Source organism: Rhinolophus hipposideros (genome assembly GCF_964194185.1).
Source record: "Rhinolophus hipposideros genome assembly, chromosome: 2".
NCBI classification, from domain to species: Eukaryota; Metazoa; Chordata; class Mammalia; order Chiroptera; family Rhinolophidae; genus Rhinolophus; species Rhinolophus hipposideros.
The window spans coordinates 100,152,598-100,175,837 of record NC_138048.1 but is presented as its reverse complement, the minus strand read 5'-3'; the positions used below and the strand labels follow the sequence as shown (position 1 = coordinate 100,175,837).

General features: G+C 41.9%; 1 protein-coding gene across 1 annotated transcript; it reads left to right on the top strand.

Annotated features, from left to right (window-relative positions):
• The first annotated feature begins 10,412 nt into the window (after positions 1-10,412).
• Positions 10,413-22,844, top strand: MIS18A (MIS18 kinetochore protein A). The gene is made up of 5 exons (XM_081072229.1): positions 10,413-10,783; positions 13,803-13,869; positions 17,534-17,656; positions 19,999-20,095; positions 20,720-22,844. Exons 1-5 carry the CDS (start codon positions 10,441-10,443, stop codon positions 20,798-20,800), a joined length of 711 nt encoding a protein of 236 aa, XP_080928355.1. The 5' UTR covers positions 10,413-10,440; the 3' UTR covers positions 20,801-22,844.
• Positions 22,845-23,240: the final 396 nt, after the last annotated feature.

The window sequence follows — 23,240 nt, the reverse complement described above, 5'->3', positions numbered from 1 at the left end:
AAATGAATTTATTGGTCTGATAATAATCTTGACAAAATACCCATGAAAATTCCCTGGTAGAAAAACAAATTTAAAAAATGTCTCTTTTGACATTTGTAAGACTACTCCCATGAAGGTCAGCTCTCTGAGATAATAATGACATATTTATATTAACCAATACCTCGAAGACCTTGACCGTAAGCATTGTTTTTCTTCCCGCTTTAATTTATAACCCAAAGCTTGAAGGTGAAGTTTTTTTTTGTTTTTTTTTTTCTGGGGTGTTTTCTTTTACAGGAAATGTGCACACTCGTTAGCTGTCATTGTGACTACAGATTGAGTAGAGGGGGCAAAGTAAAAAGGAGAGACCTAGAAAGGGAGGAAAACAAACATTTACTGAACAATGATCTGCGCGAGCCACTGTGTGCTGCTCTTTATGTCATTTCCACAGTACTCTGCTGTAGGTGTTGGCAGCCCCATTTTCCAGGCAGAAAGCTGGGATGCAGGCGGCTGGGGCAGCCTCCATGCTCTGCTCCGTACTGGGATCTGCAAAGAGGTGTATTAGTGTCGTGTGGCTGCGGCAACAAATTATTATAGAATTGGTGGCTTCAAACAACACAGATTTATTATTTTACAGTCCTGGAAGTCAGAAGTTCAAAATGAGTTATATGGGACTAATATTAGGGGGCTGCCAGGGCTGGTTCCTTCTGGTAGCGCTGGGGGAGAAGCCGTTCCCTTGCCTTTCCCAGCTTCTGGAGGCTGTCCTCGTTCCTTGGCTCGTGGTCCTGCATCACATCGCCTTTCCCCCCCACTCCTTAATTCCATTGTCACATGACCTTCTTCTTCTGTAGTCAAATCTGTCTGTTCTTACTTCTTATAAAGTTGGGCCCACCCACATAATCCAGGATAATCTCTCCATTTCAAAATCCTTAATTTAGTCATATCTGCAAAGTTCCTGTTGCCACATAAAGTAGCATTCACAGGTTCCAGGGATTAGCGTGTGGATGTTTTGGGGGGCTATTTTTGAACCCACCACATGGGGCAAACAATGTTCTGTTGTGGGTATACAAATCCTTAAGATAAATACAGCACTTCTATCTGGAGTGTCCATTTTTGTCAACCTTTTTTTGGGTAAAAGTTACATTTTAATATTGAAACAAGCATAGGTATGTAACAGAGTAAATGGAAAATTTGCATGGCTGTTTTAAAAATAAAATTTTTATCATGGACAATTTCAAACATTTGCAAAAACAGTGAGAATATAATGAAACTCCATGTAACCACCACTCTAGTTGAACAATGATCAAGTTGTAGCGAATTTACTTTTGTCTACATCCCCATTCATTCCCCCCCATTCCGGATACTGAAACAAATTCTAAATATATCATTTTATCTGTAAATATTTCAGTATGTATCTCTGAAGGAGGATTAAAAAAAAAACAAAACCGTAATACTATTATCCCACCTAAAATTAATACTAATTATTTAATTGTATTAACTATCTAGCCAATGTTCATTTTCCCTTTTGTCTCATCATTTCTTTATTTCTTTTAATAATTTGCTCAAATAAGAAGCAAATAAGATACATGCATTGCAGTTGGTAGTTATGACTGAAGTTTTGTTGAATATATAGGTTTTTCTCCTTCTTATTTTATTTTTTTTGAACTTGTCATTTATTTGCTGAGGAAATGGGTTATTTGCCCCTAAGAGCTTGCCAGCTGGATCCCCTGGTGATGGCAGTCACGTTCCCCAGGCCTTGTATTTCCTGGAAAGTGAATTTATGTCTAAAGGTTGAATCAGATTTCAGTTCAATTTTTTTGGCAAGAATACCTCAGAGTGGTGCGATGTGTTTCCTTCAAGAGGCACGTAATGTCTGGTTGTCTCTATTTTTTGTGACATGACCAGCCAATGATGATCGTTGCTGAGATCTTTCAATGTAAAAATGGTGATCGTCTTACTCCATCATTCCGTCCTCATTTTATTAGCTTCTGTCCTTCTAAAAAGAAAACAAACAAAACCCTTCCTTCCTAAACTATTCAGTTACCCGAGGTACAGTTCACATCACTGGAAAATAAACGTTTGATTTGCTTTTTGTGTTTGTTTGTTGCCAGTTTTCAAAATAATGATTAGGTTTTCTAGCATTTTCTGACATGAAAAGTTTTTAAAAAATCCTTATGAACTCATGCATTTAAACCTATTTGATGTGTTCCTATCCATTGCAGCTATTATCTTGACTGACCTGCAAATTACCTTATGTTTGGACAGTGAGAGCCTCTTGATGTGGATTTCATTAGCAGTTTGTTTTGTTGTGTTTTTTTCTAACTACCTCGCTCTCTGGAATGACAAGTTGTTCCAGGCTCCTTTTGTATATTTCTTGCCCCAGACCTTGAATTCATCCATTGCTCCAAGGAATCCTGGTTGCTTTTAGCAGGAAATGGTGTTTAGCTACCGTAATCTGGATGCAAAGGATGCTTATTGCTACAGTGTTGGTTATAATGTTCAGGCTTATTCAATGTGGAGAGCTAGGGAATATTTATTTATGTATTTATTTATTTATTTTTCTTAAAGAGGCACAGCTCACAGTGGCCCATGCAGGGATCAAACCGGCAACCTCGATTATCAGCACCATGTTCTAACCAACGGAGCTAACCGGCCAACCCAGGAAATATTTATTTTTTTAAAATGAAAAACATCACGAGTTCATATTGATACTTCCAATTCTAAATCACAACCATAGTTATTACTTAACCTTATCTTTCTTCGCTGTATCCTTTTATCTCCAGAACTTAAAATCCTATTCCCCAGGGTACTAACATAATTATTCAACATTTAATACACACACAGTTTCAGAATAACAAAATAACAATCAATATCAACAAGAACATGATTACTGAAAACAACTTAAGATCTTTTATGAGGGGGACAGTTTTTGTTTTTCTTTTTTTTCTTTTTTGTCCTTAGCATATAGGCTACAAGAATGTGTAGTAAAATCCATGTTTTAAAGTCACTTGAAATAGTTCTTTTTTATGGAGTTATGCCACCCGCTAAATATATTAAATATTTCAATTTTTAGAGATTGTTTTCTAAAACATTTATTTTGTTTTATGATTATGTAAAATATTTAGATGATTCCCAAGTTAAATCTATAAAATAAGGTTTATTTGTAGATCTTTAGATTCTGTTCCTCTTTTCCCTTCCTTTTACTTTCACTCAAATCATTACTTTTAAAAAGGGCGTTTGGTTTATTTTCTAATTTTAAAAAATATAAGTAAATATGTATGTATATTCAGTCTTTCCTTCTCCCCCTTTCAGATGTACAATAGCAAACTATATCTCTTTTTTTAAACCATGCTTTTATCACTTAACAATTTATTCTGGACATCTCTCCATGGCATGCAGACATGTTTCTCCTTTTTTACAGATGCATAATGCTGCCATTGTGTGGATATACTACAACTTATTCATCCAATTCCCAGAGGGAGATGTTTGGCTTCTTGGTGTTAGGTCTTTGCTGCTGCAACAGTGCTGCAATGTCTTGTTTCTGTTTTTGTCATATTGTTGGGATCGATTCCTGAAAGTGAGAATTCTGTATCCAAGGATACATACATGTATGTAATTGTGTTAGGTATTGCCAAATTCCTTTCCACAGAGCTTATAATATCTTGCATACCTATTAGCACTATATACAACCCCCTGTTTTCTGAGGCAATAGCCTGGGCAACAGATTATCTTGTCAAACTCCTGGATTTTAACAAACTGATAGGTGAGCTATTGGTTTTCAGCATAGTTTAAAAATAAGGCGGGGTAGAGTGTCTTTTCATATATTAAACATTTGTTTTTCTTTTACTGTGATGTCATATATCCCATTTCTTATTGCAGCACATTTTCAAAGAAGAAAGGATATGTTAAAGATACATTTTTGAAGTTTATTTATGTCTGAAAATGTCAACCTTGCATGGATCGTGACTTGAGTGGGTATGTAATTCTAGTCTGGAAACGATATCGCCCCTGAATTTTGAACTTTCCAGCTTCTTAAGTTGAGATACTGATGAGAAATCTTAATGCCACTCTGATTCTCGCACCTTTTTTCCTCTTATTTGAAACTTTGGAATTTTCTCTGCAGGTAGGAGTTGTGCTGTTTTACAATGCGAAGGAATTTCATTCCTTGTCCCGGGCAGTTGGTACATCCTTTGCATCTGAAGAGTCATATCTTTTAGCTCTGAGAAATTTTATTGTATTATTTCTTTGACTATTTCTTCTCCTTTGTTATTTTGTCTTTCCTGGCTTTTTGAGCCACCTATTATAAGTTAGATGTTGGACTTTCTGGATTGATGGCTGATGCCTCTTATCTTCTCCAACCCCACCTTTTACATTTCTTAGTTATTTAATTTTATTCTCTGTGAAGATTCTTAAACTTTATCTTCCAATACTTCTACGATGGATGCAGCATTTCCTCAAATCTCTCAAAAGATACGTAATTTGACTTAAGGTCTCACTAGTAGAATTCCAGATTCAGAAGTCACACCCTTCACTTTATGATCAGTATGTGTTGAGTTTAGAGAACACCCTCTGAGTTAAAAGGGAGATTTATAGGTGTTTGGTACAGGTGTTATAAAGCTAGTACTCCCTAATTGAGACCTTCTTCTGCTTGCATTAGAAAAATGGAAAGACCTAAGAAAGAAACAAGGAAGTGCTTGGAAAGAAAGTGAGGGACTGACTTAAGAATTTTATACTGGAAACACATACTTCCCTTACATGATATTGCTATTCACCAGAGTTAGCCTCTTTTAAAGACCTGTATTTTGAGAAATACAAGGCACCATCCAATGTATGAAGTTATTATTTCAACAATCTGGTGCAGACCCCACTATACTCAGGGTCCAGACACCAAGGTTCTAGGTTGAAATCTGTGTATTAGTCAGGACTCTTGGCAGTAAGAGACAGAAACCTGGTTCTAACTAGCTTCAACACCAGTGGGGTTTATGGGGTGCTGTGAGGGGAGCCCACAGAACAGGAAAGAGCTGTGGAAGCGGGGATGCGGCTGTTACTTTCAGCCTCCACCTCGCATCTTCTCTCTGAGGGTCAGTGTCATGCCAGGCTGTTCCACGTGGCTGGGGACATGCCTGACGACAGCTCTGGGATCGTGATTCAAGAGGAAAGGGTGGGCAGAGGACGCTCCCTCCAAGCTTTGGCATTAAAAAGCTCCAGGGATGGGCGTGAACTGGCTCTCGTTCTGACATCTGCTCCTAGAACCTAGAGCTGTGGCCAGGAAGCTAAGACTATCAGAACTAGGGCACAGACCACCTCTGGGATGGGGAAGGAGTGAGATAAGACCTTTGAGATGGGAAGCCCCAGCTGGGGTTGGGGAGGAGGGTGGAGCACTTTTCCCAAGAAAAGGAGAGGGTGCTGGACATATAACAGCCCAGATGTCCACTAATCTCTGCCATTCACTAGATTCATGACTTTGCAGAACGAGATTTGTGGACTAAGCATCTCTATGATTCTTTCCCAGCTCAAATATATTATGATTTTTCTGAAAATCACATTCTTTTCATTTTTTTTCAACTTGCACGAGAATTAAATATCTCTGTTAAAGACCGGAAAATCGTGATTCCACACATTGACTAGGAGAGGGGAACGGAACTATTTAAAGAATATCCTGTCTCTGAGGAGTTTTTGAAAGGTGAACCATATTCCTGTAGTTCTTGTTTCACTCCTGGAACACAGATATAAATATCTAACCATACTTTTCCCACAGCACATCTTATTCCCCTAAGGAGGGCTCTGATTGTGGCAGGAGGTCCCTGGGGGCTCAGTGAGCAGCATGGAAATCTCTTGGTGCCAGCGGGTACGGGGAGGCAGCTGTGGGTGCCATTTGGCTCCCAGACATATCTCCACCAATAAGAGTTGGACCAAATGGTCCTCAAATGCAGCTGCAACCAGCTCTCTAAATACTAAAGGGGACAGACAATTGACTTCCGTGACCTACAATCATACCTCATTGTCATTCTTACGGGTAAGTGCAACGAAATGCATGCAATTAAAATCTAGAGCGTGATTGCAATCAGTAGCCATTAATTCCCCAAATTCTCCAATTGCCAGAGCACTTTTAAAAAGCCATCAATTCTTCCAGCAAAATTGTCAAGGTCTCATTAGTTTCTTCTATCCTTTTTCCTATTTCTTCTCTCCCCTAGTCATACCTAGTTGCTCTCTCTCTGTCTGTCTCGCTTTCTGTCTCTCTCTCTCTATCTCTCCCCTGGTGCTAGCCTTTGACATTAAATCAGACTAGCATTTATTTATTATTTACACCAAAGCTTTTGAACCCAGCCAGAAATGAGGATTGAATCAGATAGTCCAAGTAATGGGTATGTTGAGCAAAAAGAAGGATTGAAGGATAGAATCAAAATAGAACTCTATTTGGAATTTTGCTTCCTACCGTGCCCTTAGGACTTATTTGGTGCCCCTGGATGAAGACAAGGGCAGTGTGTGTGGGGGGTTCCTTCTGCTTGCCTCTCCATATCACTCTCCACCCTCACTTGTATAAATCACATCAATATGCTCAGTGATCTCTGGATTGCTACTGGATTTTGACCACTGGAGCTCCAGCAGGAAAGTGGAGGGAGGGATGAGAACACGGTCGGGGGATTTTTATCTCTTGCTTTCCTCTCTGTGAAGTCACCTCAGCTGGCTGTGTCCCTTGGTGGAAGGGTGATCCTCTCAAAGTAGCTTGCTCTTCACAACTCTCTTTCCTTCTGGGTTCTAGTAACCTCTCACTCCCTGCATCCCTTTGGGTCAAGGGAAGGGTTGTGTCAGCCCCACTGCTGTTAACTTGGGTTCCTGTGCTATCCCTCAAGGTTCTCTCCTATGTGCCATCTACACCTTTATTATTAGACTGTTTGTAAAGAAATCCTACCCCGTATTCTCAGAATTTGAGTGTACCCTCTTAGGGAGTAGACAATTCTGCAGCTACTTTAGTTGCAAACAGAATCTCAATGTCAGAATGATGATCTCCAATCTAAGATATTAATACTGCAATCTTCACTCCAGAATAAGAACTGTTCTCCTCCCCAAAGTAGGACGTGTAGGTGGGACCCTGCTTCTAGTAGGGGAGGGGTGTGTGGCTGGCTCTGCTCTCTTTCTCACTTCACCTGCTCCTTGCTATTTCCATTCCTAGGTTAAAATGGGGAACAAAGGGGTCAAGATGGTATTCATTTGAATTGGTTCTGTCCTAACCTGGCTTTGCACCCTCTGGCCTGGCATGGTTAGAACCAACTCTCTCTCTCGACCCCTTGGAAACACCTTGCACTCTCACCCCCAGCTGCACACCCACGACCCAGGAAGGTCTCCCTTGGGTTGGCTGCTCCCCTCAGCCCTGCTTCTCCAAGGCCCCTTTCACACTTGGATATTTGCTGCTGGAGAACCTTCATCCTTCTGGTTATCCTCTTAGGGTAGGTGCCCTACCCACCAAAAAAGTTCCTATCTGGTTAACAACCTACCTGGCTCACCTTTGTTATGCCACCAAGACAGTTTGACGCCCACTGTCCACTGTCCCCAAACACCTGGGAACCCACAGACTCTGTAACTGGTTCCTCGAAGTCTCTTCTCAGCCAGATTGAGGCAAGGGGAAGATACCCTCCACCTTCTCTAATGGGGAGAAGTGGAACTCATACCCCAGCCTGTCTCAAAGAAATCTTTCTTATGAAGTTATCTTGGTCACCATTTTCTCCAGGCTTTACTATTCCCCAAAGGTAGTTTAGGGCAGGAAAGAATTAGTTCTCCAATATCGGCTCTGAAGTTCCCTGCAGGGGAGATAGGCAATCTGTCTCACACACATTTTGGTCTGTCATTTTTACTCATCTTCGAGTCTCAGTCAAAATCTCCACTTTAACATACTGTAACACACAGCTTTTAATTGCTAGTAAAACCAAAACCGTTCAAACTGGCTTCCACAATAAAGAGAATTTGTTGGCTTGCATAACTGAGAAAGCCCAGAGGTTGAGCTCCCAGTTTCTCTGATTCTATCTGTTCTGTCCTCCATCTTTAACAGGTGACAGCCTGAAGCAACCTGGGTATGTGCTTCCTTGTTCACATCCAGGGAACAAAGTGAACATCTCTTCCTTTAACCATTGAACAAGAGTCTTGAGATTTACTCCGATTGGACAAAATTTGACAACTTAGATGAAGCTGTTATCCTGAGCCAGTCCCTACAGCCAGAGAAAGAAGCACAATGCACTGATTGGCTTAAGACTGGGATAGGAGCCATTGCTCCATCAGTGGCTATGGAGAAGATGGGTTATTCTGATTAGGTTAAACCTCTGGGGACCCATTCCTAGAATTGGTGGTGACGGCAGGGGAGGTGATGGGGGTTGGACTCAACCTTATCCAAATCTCCTAGTTGTAAAACTAAGAGGAAGGGTGGGAATGATTGTCCAGGAAGCAACTACAACCACCCAATCCTAGGTCATCTTCCTCAAGCATCTCATTTTGTCCCCACATAAAATATGACTTTGTGGGCATCTAAATACTATGTATTCATAACACTTGGGACTGTAGAGGAGTTTGTTTTGCGTTGAGGTTGACATCTCACTAGGCGTGGTGCCTCAGGCCCATAATATAATTGTGGGTCCCCATAAAAATGTTTTAGATCTCCTTTAAAATCAGAAAAAAAAAATTAAGTTTTAGGTCAAAGAAAATGTTTTAATATATCACGTTTATATTGAGTCTTTATAGCAATACAGTTGTAAAATATAATTTATATTATTATTATTATTATTATTATTATTATTATTATTATTATCTATAGAGGAATGGGCCCACCATAGCAAAAATGTATTGGTGAGGAAATGATCAGGAAACCCGCTTTGCATTTCTTCTTTACTGAGATATCCCACCCCAGAATTTAAGTGTTGAGGCAGAGATCATCCCTTGAATTCCAAGATTACTACCCACTTACTAAAGAACATATATAGGGTTTATCAACCCTGTACCAGAGACACTGTGTTGACAACCACAGTCCAGAGATGTCAAGCTTGCCTGCACAAAAAAGGAGGGAAAGCAATTCTGTGTGTGAAATAAAAACCTAAAATAATTCGAAGTATTTTCCTCTAGCTGGAGGCTACTTGACATGGGCATGGTGAGCTAGAGATAAAGTATTTCCATGTATATTCTATCACTGGACCTTCATAACATCACTGGTGCAGCACTGACCCATTGATCTTTGAAGAATCCGAATCAGGGAAGGCACGGAGCCCTTCCGCAGTTTCCCACGCAGTTACTAGTAGGGGAAGGACAGGTCAACCCAAGGCTTCTGACTCCGAAGCTTTTGCTTTTTTGCGAGTGGCCAGAGGCGCTACAATTGGAAGTAAACTCGATGTAAATAACTTATCTGACCCAGCAAAGTGGGCGGTGATTTAGGGCTCACCCGAAGCGTCGCCTGAGCAGACCCTGGGCCTGGGGGGTAACTGCTTTCTAGACGCGCCGCCGGGTGGTCGGCGCTGCCGCGGGGCAGCTCCCCGTCGGCCTTTCCCGTCGCTGTTTGTGCTTGAACGTCGGCGGCTGGCCTCCGGGGCAGCGGAGCGCGTCTGCCCTCGTCACGCGGGAGGGAGGCTCCCTGCGCGCGAGGGGCGGACGGCCCCCGGACCCCACGGCACAGGCGCTTCCGGGCGCCCCTGCCCCCGGCTGCCGCGCCCGCGTGGCCTTTCCCTGCAGGGCCGGCCGGAGCGATGCGGCGCCCTTCCCAGGGTCTTGTTCGGGCAACGACCTGCGTGCACAAAAGAGATGTGCGACGGGGTGGCCCCGCAACAGCCCTGCTGTCTCCACCTGCAGGAAACCGGCCGACGCTAGCACGCGCCATCCAAAGCGGAGCGGCCCGGACTGCGGAGTCGCTGTCGCCTGGGAGCTTGCTAGTCGCAGGGGCAAGTTCTTGGGCCCAGCGACCCGTTGAACCAGACCTACGAAGGTGGGGCTCAGTATGCTGGTGACCCGCTCTCAGGGGATCCCATCACGCCGAAGGCGGAGGGCTGCAGCGCCTCCGGGAGGGCCGAGGCCATAGAAAGCACGTGTGCCCGACTCCTCGCGCTGGGCGCCGCGTGGGGCGGCGGCGTCGCTTTCCTAACCACGTGCAGGTCTCGGGAGAGAACGGTGACTCAGTTCGGGGCGCGTAACTTTCTCAAAGACACCGCCCCTCCCACGGAAGTGGCTGGACACCGCTACCCGAGTAAGCGGGCCATCGCACCTCTAGCGGCCTTGATTAGCAAAGGACGGGACACCTGAAGCGGGCGCCACCCCCCGCGGCCGGCTCGGGACGGCGAGCATGCGCAGTAGCGGGCCGCGCGCCGTCCCGCCTCCCTCAGGCCTCGCCCCTAAAGCCACGGCCCCTGCTCGGCTCCGCCTTCTCGCCCCGCCCCCCGCATGCGCAGAGGCCTCTCCCCGGTGGCGCTCGGCTGCGCGGGCTATTTGTACGTAATGGCGGGTGTGCGGTCGCGGGGTGGTTGCAAAGGTTGCTCCTCCACCAGCTGTGCGTGTGGCAACAAGGGCACGTGGAACGAACCCTCGCCGTTAAGCCAGCGACTCTTGGAAGACTCAAGCCGCCACCAGCTGCTGCAGAAGTGGACGAGCATGTGGAACTCCTTGAGCGGGGACGTGTCTGTGGCCTGCGCGGAAAGGACGCGGCGCACGGAGGCCGCGGAGCCCGCCGAGGAGGAAGACAGGCCACTGGTGTTTCTGTGCTCCGGCTGCCGGCGGCCGCTGGGCGACTCGTTGAGCTGGGTGACCTGCCAGGAGGACACCGACTGCATCCTGCTGCGCTGTCAGTTGCCGGGCGCGGGCGTGGGAGGCTGGCTGGGGGGCGGGCGTGGGTGCGCTTCGGGCCGCCTTCTGCCAGGGGTGCCGCACGTGGGCGGCCCCGGGGGACGGGGGTGCCGGGGGTGCCGTGGGGCTTTTAAAGGCAGAAAAACCCGCGAGGGCGAGCTGACCCAGGAAAAGAGGAAGAGGAGCGTCTGCCCTGCTCCTTGGGCTCACGAGTGACAGCTCCTTTTCTGGGACCCCCCCCCATTCACCATCAGTAGCGGTTGAAAGGGTCTAGTTGTTTTATTCCGTAAAAAATGGCCAACTAAGTTGTAAGCATTTGAGGCGTAGACGCTCTGTTTCCCCATAGAAATGAGCGGGCTGTTCATTGGTAAATAATGTTGCAAACGGTTTATTTAGGAAATGAAGCTTTTCAGCTACCTGCTTCCTGCAGGGGGACGTCAGGATTGATTTCTCACGCCAGACGAGTTGTACGGGCAGACACTACGGTCGGAGGTGCGGCGGCCATGGAGTTGACAGAACACATGCTATCAAAAAAGTTTTACAAGGGGACTTGCAATAAAAGCGCGAGTCACCCCGTCCACGTGGGAGAGGAAGGAGGATCTAGTACAGTGCGCAGGAAGGCGGGAGCTCCAGCCTTTACTCTTGGCCCCACCACTTCCCACTATGCTTTCCCACCTCTACCTGGTCACCTTGTTTGGTGGCTTTTATAGCATCTATTTAGGGGAGTGGTTCACATACGTTTTTGTCTGAGTTGGTGTAAAATTGGCTCTTCTTTTAGGCCTTGTGGTTTTCAAGTTGAAGTTTATGCTCTGAATTCTATAAACGTTTCGATGGCGCAAATTCACCACCAGTTTCGTCACGTTCCTGGAACGGTTGCTTTCCTGTGACAAAACATTGGGAAGAATGGTGGGCACCAGTGCCCGTCAGTTACCTGAAACTTTTTGGTACCTGCCGTTTGGCCATAAGGATGTATCAGTTCATCAGCAATAATCGCTGAGGAGTCCCTTTCGGTTGTTAAACAGAAGCCTAAGAATATACATCTCCCATAGTACTTCGTTGGGATTAACCCTTTGACCTATTGAAATCAACTAGTGGAGAAGGATGTAAACGTAAAAAAGAACTTGGCCCTGACTCTGCCCCTGTCTTAGCCCCGGGGTTAACATGCCTTAGTCTCATTTATCTTTCCAGATGTGCTTCATGCTTGTAGAAGCATATTTAAACATGTTTAAATTTAAAAACACACTTGCGATTGTATTATTTATACTGCTAAGCATCCTTACTTTTTTTAATTCCACGGATCTAGTCTGAATATTTTTTCCTATTAGTGTACGTGGATATCCTTGATTTCATCAGATGCGTATTGTGCTCTTGCCGAGAGGCATTATAGTGTGGTGATGGCCCCCTCAACTGCTTGCTTGGGTTTGAATCCTGGCCTGCTCATTTCCAGCTGTGCCTCTTTGGGCAAGCTACTTAGCATCTCTGTGCCTCAGTTTCCTCTTCTGTAAAATAGGGATTTTTACAAATTGATTTAACACTTCCCCCAGTGAAAGATAAAAAAAAAACAATGAACTCTTGGATTAATTTCCATTCTCTTCTGCCCAGTTTGAGTTAGTTGAGTTATTTTTACTTTGTCAAGATTTATAACATTTACATATTATTCTGTAGCCATAGCACGGTCGTTTAGCGGTCATGTAATGTTTATGTGAGCTCATTTCTCAACTCCAGGACTCATTAATATTATGAGAAGGCTTATTAATAGCTTTCTCATTCCTCAGTTTGATTAATCGCCATCAGTGGTCTCTCCATCCTCAAGAAAACTTCAAGTGTGAGTGCTTGAAAATGTCTTTCTGTTGTCTTTATACATGATGGCACCTTGGCTGTATGTACAAGTCTGGGATCATGCTCTTTGCTTTTCCCAGGCACAAGGAGCAGTTAGTGCAAAGACCTGGAGACTCGTGTGGCCAAAAAATAGAATAAAGATAAGACTTAGGGAGGAAGGAAGAGACCCAAAAATTCAGGGCCTTGTAGGCTGTTCTGCAGAATTGGAATCTATTCTAGTGAGTGAGTTGTTTAAGCAGGGGTGTGGTGTGACCCAGATTTTCATTTGGAGGAAGCATTGAAGGGAAGAATAAGGATGGAAGTGGAGGTCAGTGGAGCTAGTGCAGTGGCTTAGGCAAGAGGAGGTGGTGGTGGTGTGGGGGCTGGAGTGCGCGTTTGTGAGGTGGAACTGACAGGACTTATCAGTGTAGTGGATGGGGGGGGCGGCATGAGGGGATGAAGAATTAAGGTTGACACCCTGGTTTCTGATTTGAGCCCCTGGATAGATAGGTAGAATTTACCGAGTTAAGGTAGACTGTAGTAGGAGGTGACATCCAGGGTGTTTTGGCCATTTTAGCACCTCCTCTTGCCTAGCTCCCATCCTTTGCTTTAGTGGGTCCTGGACCAGGATCCTCTAGGAATGCTTCTTGATTGTTCTGGAGTTCAACTGTGACTCCTATCCACGTCTGAAAGGTTTTTGGCTGGCTTCCTGAGGACACTCTCAAATCACTTTTAGAGAAATAAGCTGTGCATTTAAGCTCTGGAGAGCTCTGCACTGGCTTTTAGCATCTTCCTTGGTTTTGACTCCAGTTGTACTGTATCTGGCTGGTATTCCTGGTAGTCTGTGAGCTGAGGTTCTAATTGTTCTAGCTTTTACTGTCGATTGAATTTTCCCCTCTAATTTTATTCATTTTATTAATTTCAGTAGTTTTCTGGGAGGGAAGGAAATAATTCTTACTCTGCCACCCTTTCCCAGAATACTCCTGGACATTTAGTTTTAAACCACCCGTGTGTGTGTGTGTGTGTGTGTGTGTGTGTGTGTGTGTGTGACAGACAGACAGACAGACAGACACATACTTTGGACTCATTTTTTTCTGGCCCTCTGAATTCTAAAATAAAAGTTGAATTAGGAATTCTCTAAATGACTGCATGTGTATTATAACAAACCACATTAATAAATTGTTGTTACTTCTTTCTAGGTGTTTCCTGTAATGTGTCTGTGGATAAGGAACAGGTACTATCCAAACGTGAAAATGAAAATGGTTGGTGAGTAAGGCTATATCTATGTGAATATGTATGTTAGGGAAAATAAAAAAAAAAATATTTTTCAAATAAAACTCTTTAAGAAGATGATTACCAGTAAGATTACTTGGGATAAAAATTTTTTCATGGTAATCAGTTATAAAATCAGTCATTCTAGTGTATCAATTCTTGGGTGATGGTGGTCTCCTCTGGATATGGAGATGGATGAGTTTTCTAAATTTCTAAAGGCACATTCTGACACTCCCTTTTGGGTCTTTGGGCTTGGTTGGTGCTGAAGAAAAAAAAACACACACACAGAAAAAGAAAATATCTGTATCTTAAAATCTCAGAATCAAAGGGTGCCTAAGACCAGTGCTACCCACTTTTTTCAGGTCATGGCTCCCATAGAAAATGCTGATATCATGTGTACACACACATATGGCTTATGGAGGTCAATCGACAAGGCTGCATGTACCCAGAAATAACACGGGGCTCCACCAGTCCCAGGTCCTGTGACTACCCATGTGCTATAAGTGGCACCCTCAGCCAACTGAATGGGAAGCTCTGCCTTATGTCATTATTGCCCGAAATGTGTCTTACTAATGTATATGACATAACTTTAGTGGTACACAAACAAACAAATTAATAATCACATATGTATTTTAAATGTATTTTAAAATACTGGTTTTTCACTTTTAGTAATGCTAGAGTGTCCTATTCAAATGAAGTGTATTTCAGTGAAAAAATTACTTTATTTAAGGAGAGTGAAATTCATAATAATACAGGTATTATGTGGATGTAGCAAAAATTGTACTGCTGACATGCAGGTGATGAAAATTTGGAAAACCCAGCCTTAGATCATTTCTCATCTCGTGTATGAAGAAAGTAAGGCCTCGGGAGGTCAGAACTTAGCTAAGGCCACAAGATTAATTAGTAGTAAGAGCCAGGATGATGTTTATATCTCTCCTTGCTTCCTGTGTTCTTTCTTCTCTACTTCTCAACTCTAGTCATTTTGATGTTATCTTCACCATTTTTGCCCTATCCAAGTACCAGCTGTGCTATCATGTACTTAGTATTAAGTATTAGTATTTTTCGGTAAGTTGACTCAAAATTTTTATATAACCGCCATAAATGTATCATTTGTTGTAACTAGAAAGTAACTGAAGATAATTAGAATGAAAACCAATGTTAATAAATTCTTGATGAGATACAGTTCATTGCCTGGCTGGGTCTGAGCCTGAGGTCTCTTCTCTCACTGTTAAAAGATTTGCAGCTGTGAAATTTGTGTGAAAGACATTCTCGCACCAAACGGACTTCTTTTTATAATCAGGAATGATAAAGAATTGAAAAGGGATTTAACTCACCCTGCGAGCCAGTATTTAGTTCTTTTTCCTTGTTTCATCTAAACCCATCGTTTGAGCCACCTTACATTGTCTTGCATTTCACTAGGCTCACACGTTCCACACTTCTAGAAGTAACACATTGCTTTAGGATGCTCGTGAATTTTTTGATAGGCCTGTCCCACGGAACAGCTGCTGGAGCCATTGCACCGATGGCCGACAAGAGCACCTGTAGGTTTTAGAAATGAGTTGAAAGGTAGCAGTGCTGTTTCCTCTGTTCATCCTGATGCTATCTTTTGTGTAGTTTCTTACACGCTAACTCGTTCCTTGTTTAAAGTCACCTTAGGATTTCTGGCACTGCTTTCTCAGCATTGTTTTGCAGTGACAGGAGTGAATGCTGGTCAAATTCTTGCTGGCTGTGAAAGCAGAAAGGTGCTGCAATGATAGCAGCTACCATCTGCATTGTTCCTCCTGGAGTGTGAATGGGTTCATGTGTGTTAATCAGTGGTGTTTAGTTTGATTGTGATAGTTGAGGATAACGCAGTCTTATCCACTGACCAGTGTCTTTGTGCTGTTTACCTAAGTATCCTTCCTGCTCTGATGACACCTGCATTACATGTTAGTTCTCAGTCTTGGTGATTGCAAACGGCAGCCGTGTAATAGTCACGAGACTTGATATGTAGTGTGGAGATGTCCTATTCACTGTCTGTGGTATGGGTAGCGTTCCCTCCTGAGGTTTAACGTGTTTTTATATTTCTCACATGAAACCATACAGAAGCTTATAAAAGCCCGAAGAAACTTACTCTATGATCGGTGGCCTATTATCTGGCTAAGTGTGTCACCCGTGAGAAATTATAACGTACCCATTTGTCCTTTGTTCCATATGATGCTGTCTCTCGGTGTCTGCAGGTGAACTGTAATGCGATCTAATGTGTTGCTTGAGTCTTGGTTGACTCCATTTGGCTTGATGGCAGGAAGAGCTGTTTGGTTGTTACAAGTGGCTCACATACCGAGAGGAATTACAGTACTTTTGAAATAATAGCTATCTTTTGTGCTGTATTTTACACTGTCATGATCATTGCTAGATTTAAATCCCCAGTTATCATCAACTTGCTGTGTTGGGACTGTATTTTTAGTATAGATATTTATAGAATTGGAAATTTGGAAGGGTCAATTCGAGAAGGCACTTGGGAGACAGTGGATTCTAAGTTTTAAAGAAGACATGAATTGGCATTGAGGGTGGAGGTGGGGTGTACTCAAATATGAAGAGCCTGAGTTGGAAAGTACTGGGAACAAAGGAACAATTTTGTGGCAAAATAGTGATGAATCATTAAGTAAAATGTTTGTGATTACCTATGCTGAACATACCTGTAGTTGACAGAAGAGTGTTAGTGTCAAAATGTAACTAAAAAAAAAAAAAAAAAAAAAAAAGGCAACCCTAACAAATACATAATGAGCACATGTCAGAGATTTATTTAACTGACTGATGAAGGAACCAGAACGTGGCAAAGCTGGTTTAGGGGAGGATACTCTCTGGAGAACAAATCTACTTACTGTCCTTCAGGAGAGTAAAACCTCAACCTTCAGGGTTATCTTTTCTATTAGCAGAAAACATTTGCTGGGTACCACACTAAAACTACCTATAAAATTCATCAATCTTCTTTCTGAAAGCCATCATCTAACTTTAGAGAGTCTGGGCACTAATCAGTAGTAAGTGTAAGCAAACACTGGTACGTCCCCGAGAATGGTATGGCCCGTGGGCCGGGACGTGTTTTTGTAAATATATTTGTATGGAGCACAGACAACATCCATTCAGCTTTGTATCGTCTGTGGCTACTTCCGTGCTACAGCAGCAGAGGCGAGGAGTAGCAATAGCCACCACATGGCCTGCAAGCCTAGAATATTTTTTCTCTAGCTCATTACAGAAAAGGTTTGCCTACCACCTGCCCCAGAGTGGAAATGATCCTGGTGGGCTTGGTGGACAATATGACATTAAAAGGCCATGTAGAATCTTTTTGTCCTATTTCCAAATTTTAGATAATTTTTCTTAATATCAGATTGAGGCATTTACATTCCCGAAAAACACCACCTTAGTATCCTCTGTTCTTGTCACTGTTGTATGTGCCCCTTGTCGCTAGGCGCTTAAGGCAATGTGGCCTGGAGGTGACCGGCTACATTCCTGATACAAACATGTTACTAGTATCGTTTTTTTCCTTTTTTATACACATGGTTTAGTATAGTTGCAGTAACATACTTAAATGTTTAAGTGTTTATGGGTTTTATCAATGGGACTTATTGTAACACGTTGCTACTTTGTTTGCTAAAGCAATGGCATTTCTTTATTGCAGCATTCTGGAGAGTTTGTACTGCACAGGGTGCTCACTCAACCTTGGCTACATATACAGGTGCACACCCAGTAATCTAGATTATAAGAGGGACTTGTTTTGCCTCAGCGTTGAAGCCATTGAAAGGTAAGCGTGACATGTATGGAAACAAATACCTCATAATGGAATTCTCAGAAAGTGGTTTGAGGAGAAATTTGTGTGAAAACATCAGAACTAAATCACCACTGGTTAAAATATATTTTCAAGTAATAATTTCTGACAATAAAGTCAGTGATTTTTAGTTTTGGCCTGCTTTATTTGGTATTGAAAAAGTCAGATATTCTAGGTTGTGAGGAGAAAACACTGAGAACATTTTTTCAGAGTAAAAATATGTTCAATAGTTCTTGAAAGTCAAATGTAGTTTAAAAGGATTTTTTAAAGCAGTTGTGGGGATCAATAGATTTTGTCCATTTAAATTTCCCCGTTTTTAGCCTCCTAGAATATCCTGAAAGAATAGGAATTTCAAAACAGGTTAGGAATGGGGTGGCCGGTTAGCTCAGTTGGTTAGAGCGTGGTGCTAATAACACTAAGGTTGCTGGTTCGATCCCCACATGGGGCACTGTGAGCTGCACCCTCCTTTAAAAAAAAAAATATGGATTTGGAAAAGTAGAAATACAAAATCCAACGATTTGTTTCCTTGAGTCTAGTAAAGAATTGTCTTCTGGTTTTTTGAGAGATGCAAGGAAGTGCCAAGATTTATTCTCCAAGATACCTAAAAAGTGCCAAGATTTACTTGCCAAGATTTCTAAAAAGTATTAGGAAGCAAGGCGAATTAGAGTCTGATGACAAATGTCAGTCTAAGAATTTCAGATAGCTAAATGGCCTTCCAATTCATTAATCTTTTTTTGGAGCAAACAAACATAAATCAACTGACCCCAAAGTATGTTCACGTCTCCTGGAAAAGAAGTAACCCTAAGACTTTAAAGAAGCCTAAGAAACCTTATATATCAGTTCAGAACAAAAATTTATGAAGAAAAGAAAGTGCCTGCACTTTAATGACTTGAGGTATTTTGTCATTCTTGTTGAATTTCTTCGATTTTCTCTTTAAAAAACTTAAAACCATATTCTTTTTATTATAATTATTTCTCATCTGTTCTTTGATAACTGCAGCTTTGCCACCTTCTTTGAAACTGGACAGATCAAAATTGTAAAATCTGCACACTTTTTATAACTCTTACACAAAAGAATAATACAACACAAGTACGATTCATTGTTGTAAAGCACGTAGATCTGTCTGGAGAGATCTCACATCTGTTTTGGTTTTCAAATATATATAGGTGACCCAGCCGAAACAGATGCTCCCTTAATCTCCTTGAGAATTTTGCAAAGATTTGTGGAAATTAGGTGAGGGAGAGCACAAGTAGAAAAGACATGAAATCTCAATCCAGTAGGATTGGTACAGAACTTTAAAAAGTGATGCGTATCTGTATAAAAGAAAATGAAGGGAAGATTTTGCCACAGGGGATCATACTATTGAATCCATATTTTTCCTAAACAGTTGAATTTAGGGTAAAGTTACCTCTTGGGGCAGAATTTTGATGCCAAGGAACCCGCTTTGTTTTAGAAGTGGATGCCCTCTGTAATGTTTATTTACAGTTTTACAAATTACTCAATGTCATTTAATTTTTCCACTTCATCTCAATTTTCTTTTCTAGCAGGTTAAATTGTCTTCCACAATTTTGCCTCCTGTGCTGTTTTTCAGATACATCATCAGCAGGGTTTCCAAGACACATCTGTTCTTCTTTGATAAAAGAAGTGACTGACATAGTAAAGTTGCTACATGTGATAAAAGACTTTTACTAAATAAATACAACTGAATTAAGTTTTCTTTTGAGAAATACTAGCACCTTCTTCCTTACTATTTAGCTTCATTCGGTTATCAATGCTGGGCCTGTTATCCTGCCATTGCCAGGCCAATCTTTCTGCTATTCAGTGTTTTCTAAACCACAGCATCTCATAACCCCAGAGAGTTGAGCAAAGCATAACTTGGAGGGTGACTGTTGAAGTTGCCCAAATTTGGGTAATAAAAAGTTGACTCCACAAATTATTTACTAAAAGTCAAATTTGAAAGAACACATGTTCCCGAAAAGTTATATAAAGCAAAAAAGCAGTGGCTTCTTCAGGATCTTTTTAAACCTTAAAATAGAATTTCGAACTACCCAGCTTACTAAAGAGCAAGTTTATTTCCAATAATGAAATACTTACAATGTTGGGAAATATGGATGACTATCTGGACAAAGCTATTATGGAGAAAAACATGATTTTATATAGAACAGCTTCCTACATAGGTTGCTGTTAACACCAATGGTTGTTTTATGTGTTTATTTGGTACTAATATATAGTGTAATTTAGTTTAATATTATTAACTAACGCAAATTTAATATTGGCTCACTGTTTGTATTCTAACTTTGTGCTGTGCTGTACTTCAGCTATGTTTTAGGGTCCTCTGAAAAGCAGATTGTGTCAGAAGATAAAGAGGTTTTTAATCTTGAAAGCAGAATTGAAATAGAAAATTCCCTAAAGCAGGTAATTTAGTTCTGCACTTTTTATATCTTTGTATGAGTAACTTCCTGTCAGTGAAGAAGCACTCCTCATAATGGCACCTGTTTTGGTCTTAGCACTTTCACAATAAGAGAGTGCTTGTTTTACTTCTTAGTAAGGTTGATTTTGAGGGAACCCAACTACAAGTCAAGCTAAAGCTTTATAAAAAAAATAATAAGGAAGCCATTTCATGCCAAAATCAACATTGTGTGTGTGTGTGTGTGTGTGTGTGCGTGTATACACCAAAACTATTAAATTAGTAGAAATATGTATATCTTTGAATCAATCAATATTTCACTTGATTCAGTTCTCACGGTGTAAGCAGCCTTACTTTTCAATGTTAACATCTTCTCATGGCCAGATAGGCAAGCTAGTGAGGAATGAATAAAAGAGCTATAGATTAGAGGTGGAGAACTACTGGTAATAGATTTATGTTTTATTTAAATACAATTTAGTTTAAATAATTTATTAAATTAACACTGAATATGTGTAATTCATAACGTATTCAGAAATTTGCATTAATGATGTATATTTTAATCACATTTAACCATGTTTGATTTTAATCATAATCATACGTATTTTTCTTATATTCTTTTTTCAATTCAATAGATGGAAGATGTTTTGAAAGCATTACAAACTAAGCTGTGGGAGGTTGAGTCAAAATTGTCCTTTACCAGTTGCAAAAGCTGAAATCTGTTCCAAGTCTCCTATTCTCCTATTCCAAGACTCCTCTACCGTTGGATAATTTTTTTGTACGTAGCAATTCTTGTTATAACTTATTTCACTTAGAATTGAGGGAATTCTATGTGGCTGTGTACATTGTATTCTTTTCTGTTGAACTAATGAGAAGAATTGTAAAATTAACTTTTTAAAGCTATATTTGATGGTAAAGAGATGATAGTTTTCCAAATTTGAATTTTAAATTCATTTTATGATACTTGCTGGAAATAGAACTTAGGAGTTTTTATTTTGATGAGAAGCTGCCATAATTTTCTGAACTGTTGTCTCCTTTGTAACAACTTCATTATTCTTCATTCCCTATTTTTTAAAACTATTTCACCTTTAATACTTTGCATAATATTTAATATTGAATGGTAAGAAAATCTTAGCGGTTTTTCTATTCACTGTGTGATTGAATCCTCCCTGGAAACGAATACATACAGCTCTCTGGAGAAACTGGTCAATTGAATTATTTGTCAGAAATATTTGAAACTTGCACAAGAACAGAAAAGCATGTATTCTAATAGTAGAATTCCAATTGATCCTGTTTATTTACTACTATGTGCCCCCAAAATCTGGAAGAACATTTACCAAAGAGACTTATAGTCATTTCTGAGGGTGGGATTCTGGGGAAATTTTCAGTTTTCCAGTTTTCTATAATGGAAGACTTACAGTAAGCCCATGTTATTTATATAATCAGAAAGAGAATAAAGATGAAAACAAGGTGCTTTACGATTGAATTTTACAACACTGAATTGTAGGCATTTCACTGAGCTCATAAAACTTGGTGCCATGAATTCCACATTTACTGGACATGGTACTCGCTATACTAGGTCTGCCCAGGAATATAAAGATAAGCCCATGATGTCCAGGCCCCTTTCTGTTTTGGGGTACAGATGAGACCACCTAATAGGATTCATTTGTATGAGTAACTCAGCTCAGTTTCTGCTCAGAAGTTCCCTCATTATTTCTGAGAGTACTTAAAGTGATCACAACAAAAAGTGCTATCACATTGGCTTGATCATTCAAAATATTAAACTCTTATAAAGCCTCCAGTAATTGCAGGTGGTGAACCCTTTAGGTCTCTTCTCTCACAAAGCTGGTGCCAGATAGAATATGGTGAAAGCAATACCAGCTTTCACCATAAAGTGAACGCAATACCAGCACCTGCTGGCAGCAAGACAGTTATCCTGCCTCAGTGAGCTTGACCAAGTCCCCAGTGTCGTCTTAGTTGCTTCAGTGGCACCGTGCGTGCAAGTTCATTTGGAACAGATGGGAGAGTTGTTAACAGCCGGATTCAGCTAACTATCTGGTTGTGCAGGCAGCAGAACACTCCCAGCGGGGGCCATTCCTGAGAGGTGGGCAATTTGGTTCCCTAATTCCCCTTACCCCATTCATCCTGGGGCAGGATTTCTAGCCCATCCACACATCTGGAAAACTGCTTACTTCCCCAGTGAAAAGTATTTCTCATTCCACAGTGCTAACTCAGGCTGGACTGTGGGTCAAGAGAGACACAGCTCACGTGCTGCCTCTGGTGGGGCCGTGGCTGAGCCTTCCCGCGCAAACTCGCTGTTTCCGGAGGTGACTAACTACCCCTGCGGTACAGATAGAAAGCTCACATACATTTGTATCACAGGTGTGTCTGCATTTGTATCCCACTGAAATGTCTAAAAGTGAACCCCAGGAAACAAGCGTGTCTCCTAAGGCAGTGTGCATGTTGGGCCTCTGCCTGTGATGTTACTGAAGGGGTGGCCTTGTCATCACTGTGGGAGATCCCTGAGGCTCCCACACTGCCCACCCCGAGGGGTCCAGGTGGGACTGCTGTGTCCTATGCGCTGTACTAACATGTGTAGGACACGGGCCTTCTCCACATTCCTGGCCATACTCCTGGGGCCACCATTTCCCTGAGGCCTAGTGGCCTGGCTTTTCCAGTTGGCATGAGGTCTCCTCAGAATGCTGTTTTTTCTAACTTGCCTTGTATGACCACATATTAAAACCTATGACTTGAGAAATGAGCTCTTGTTTCTTCTGTTCCTTAAAAGTGAATAATGCAAAGTGTTTCTGGTTACTAAGCCTTGGTAAAACACTGCCTGTGAGTAGGAACGAGGGTCCTGAAGCAAGAAACAGATGTCCCAGCCCCAGTCATACAGGGCCCTACAAAGAGGCTTCAGACAGGATCTTCCAGAAACTGTTCCTTCAGCCATCCCTGTAAAGGGAACTCCCTAGTTCTTTAGGGAGAAGCTGTAGAGACTGACATCAGAACCCGTTGCGTGGCCTTTACAGATTGTTGTAAATACATATATGTAGAGCATTGTACATGGTTTTCGTCCCAGAGCGTGGGTTCTGTTCTCGGTAGATTCTCCGGTCATGTTCATCCATTGCCAAGCTCAAGTGTCTGCTCTGGGCACTG

Excerpts from the sequence above, each read along its gene's own strand:
- MIS18A (XM_081072229.1), top strand. The coding sequence starts at position 10,441 with ATGGCGGGTGTGCGGTCGCGGGGTGGTTGCAAAGGTTGCTCCTCCACC. Across the intron at positions 10,784-13,802 it reads CGACTGCATCCTGCTGCGCT|GTGTTTCCTGTAATGTGTCT; the intron begins GTCAGTTGCCGG and ends ACTTCTTTCTAG. Across the intron at positions 13,870-17,533 it reads CGTGAAAATGAAAATGGTTG|CATTCTGGAGAGTTTGTACT; the intron begins GTGAGTAAGGCT and ends TCTTTATTGCAG.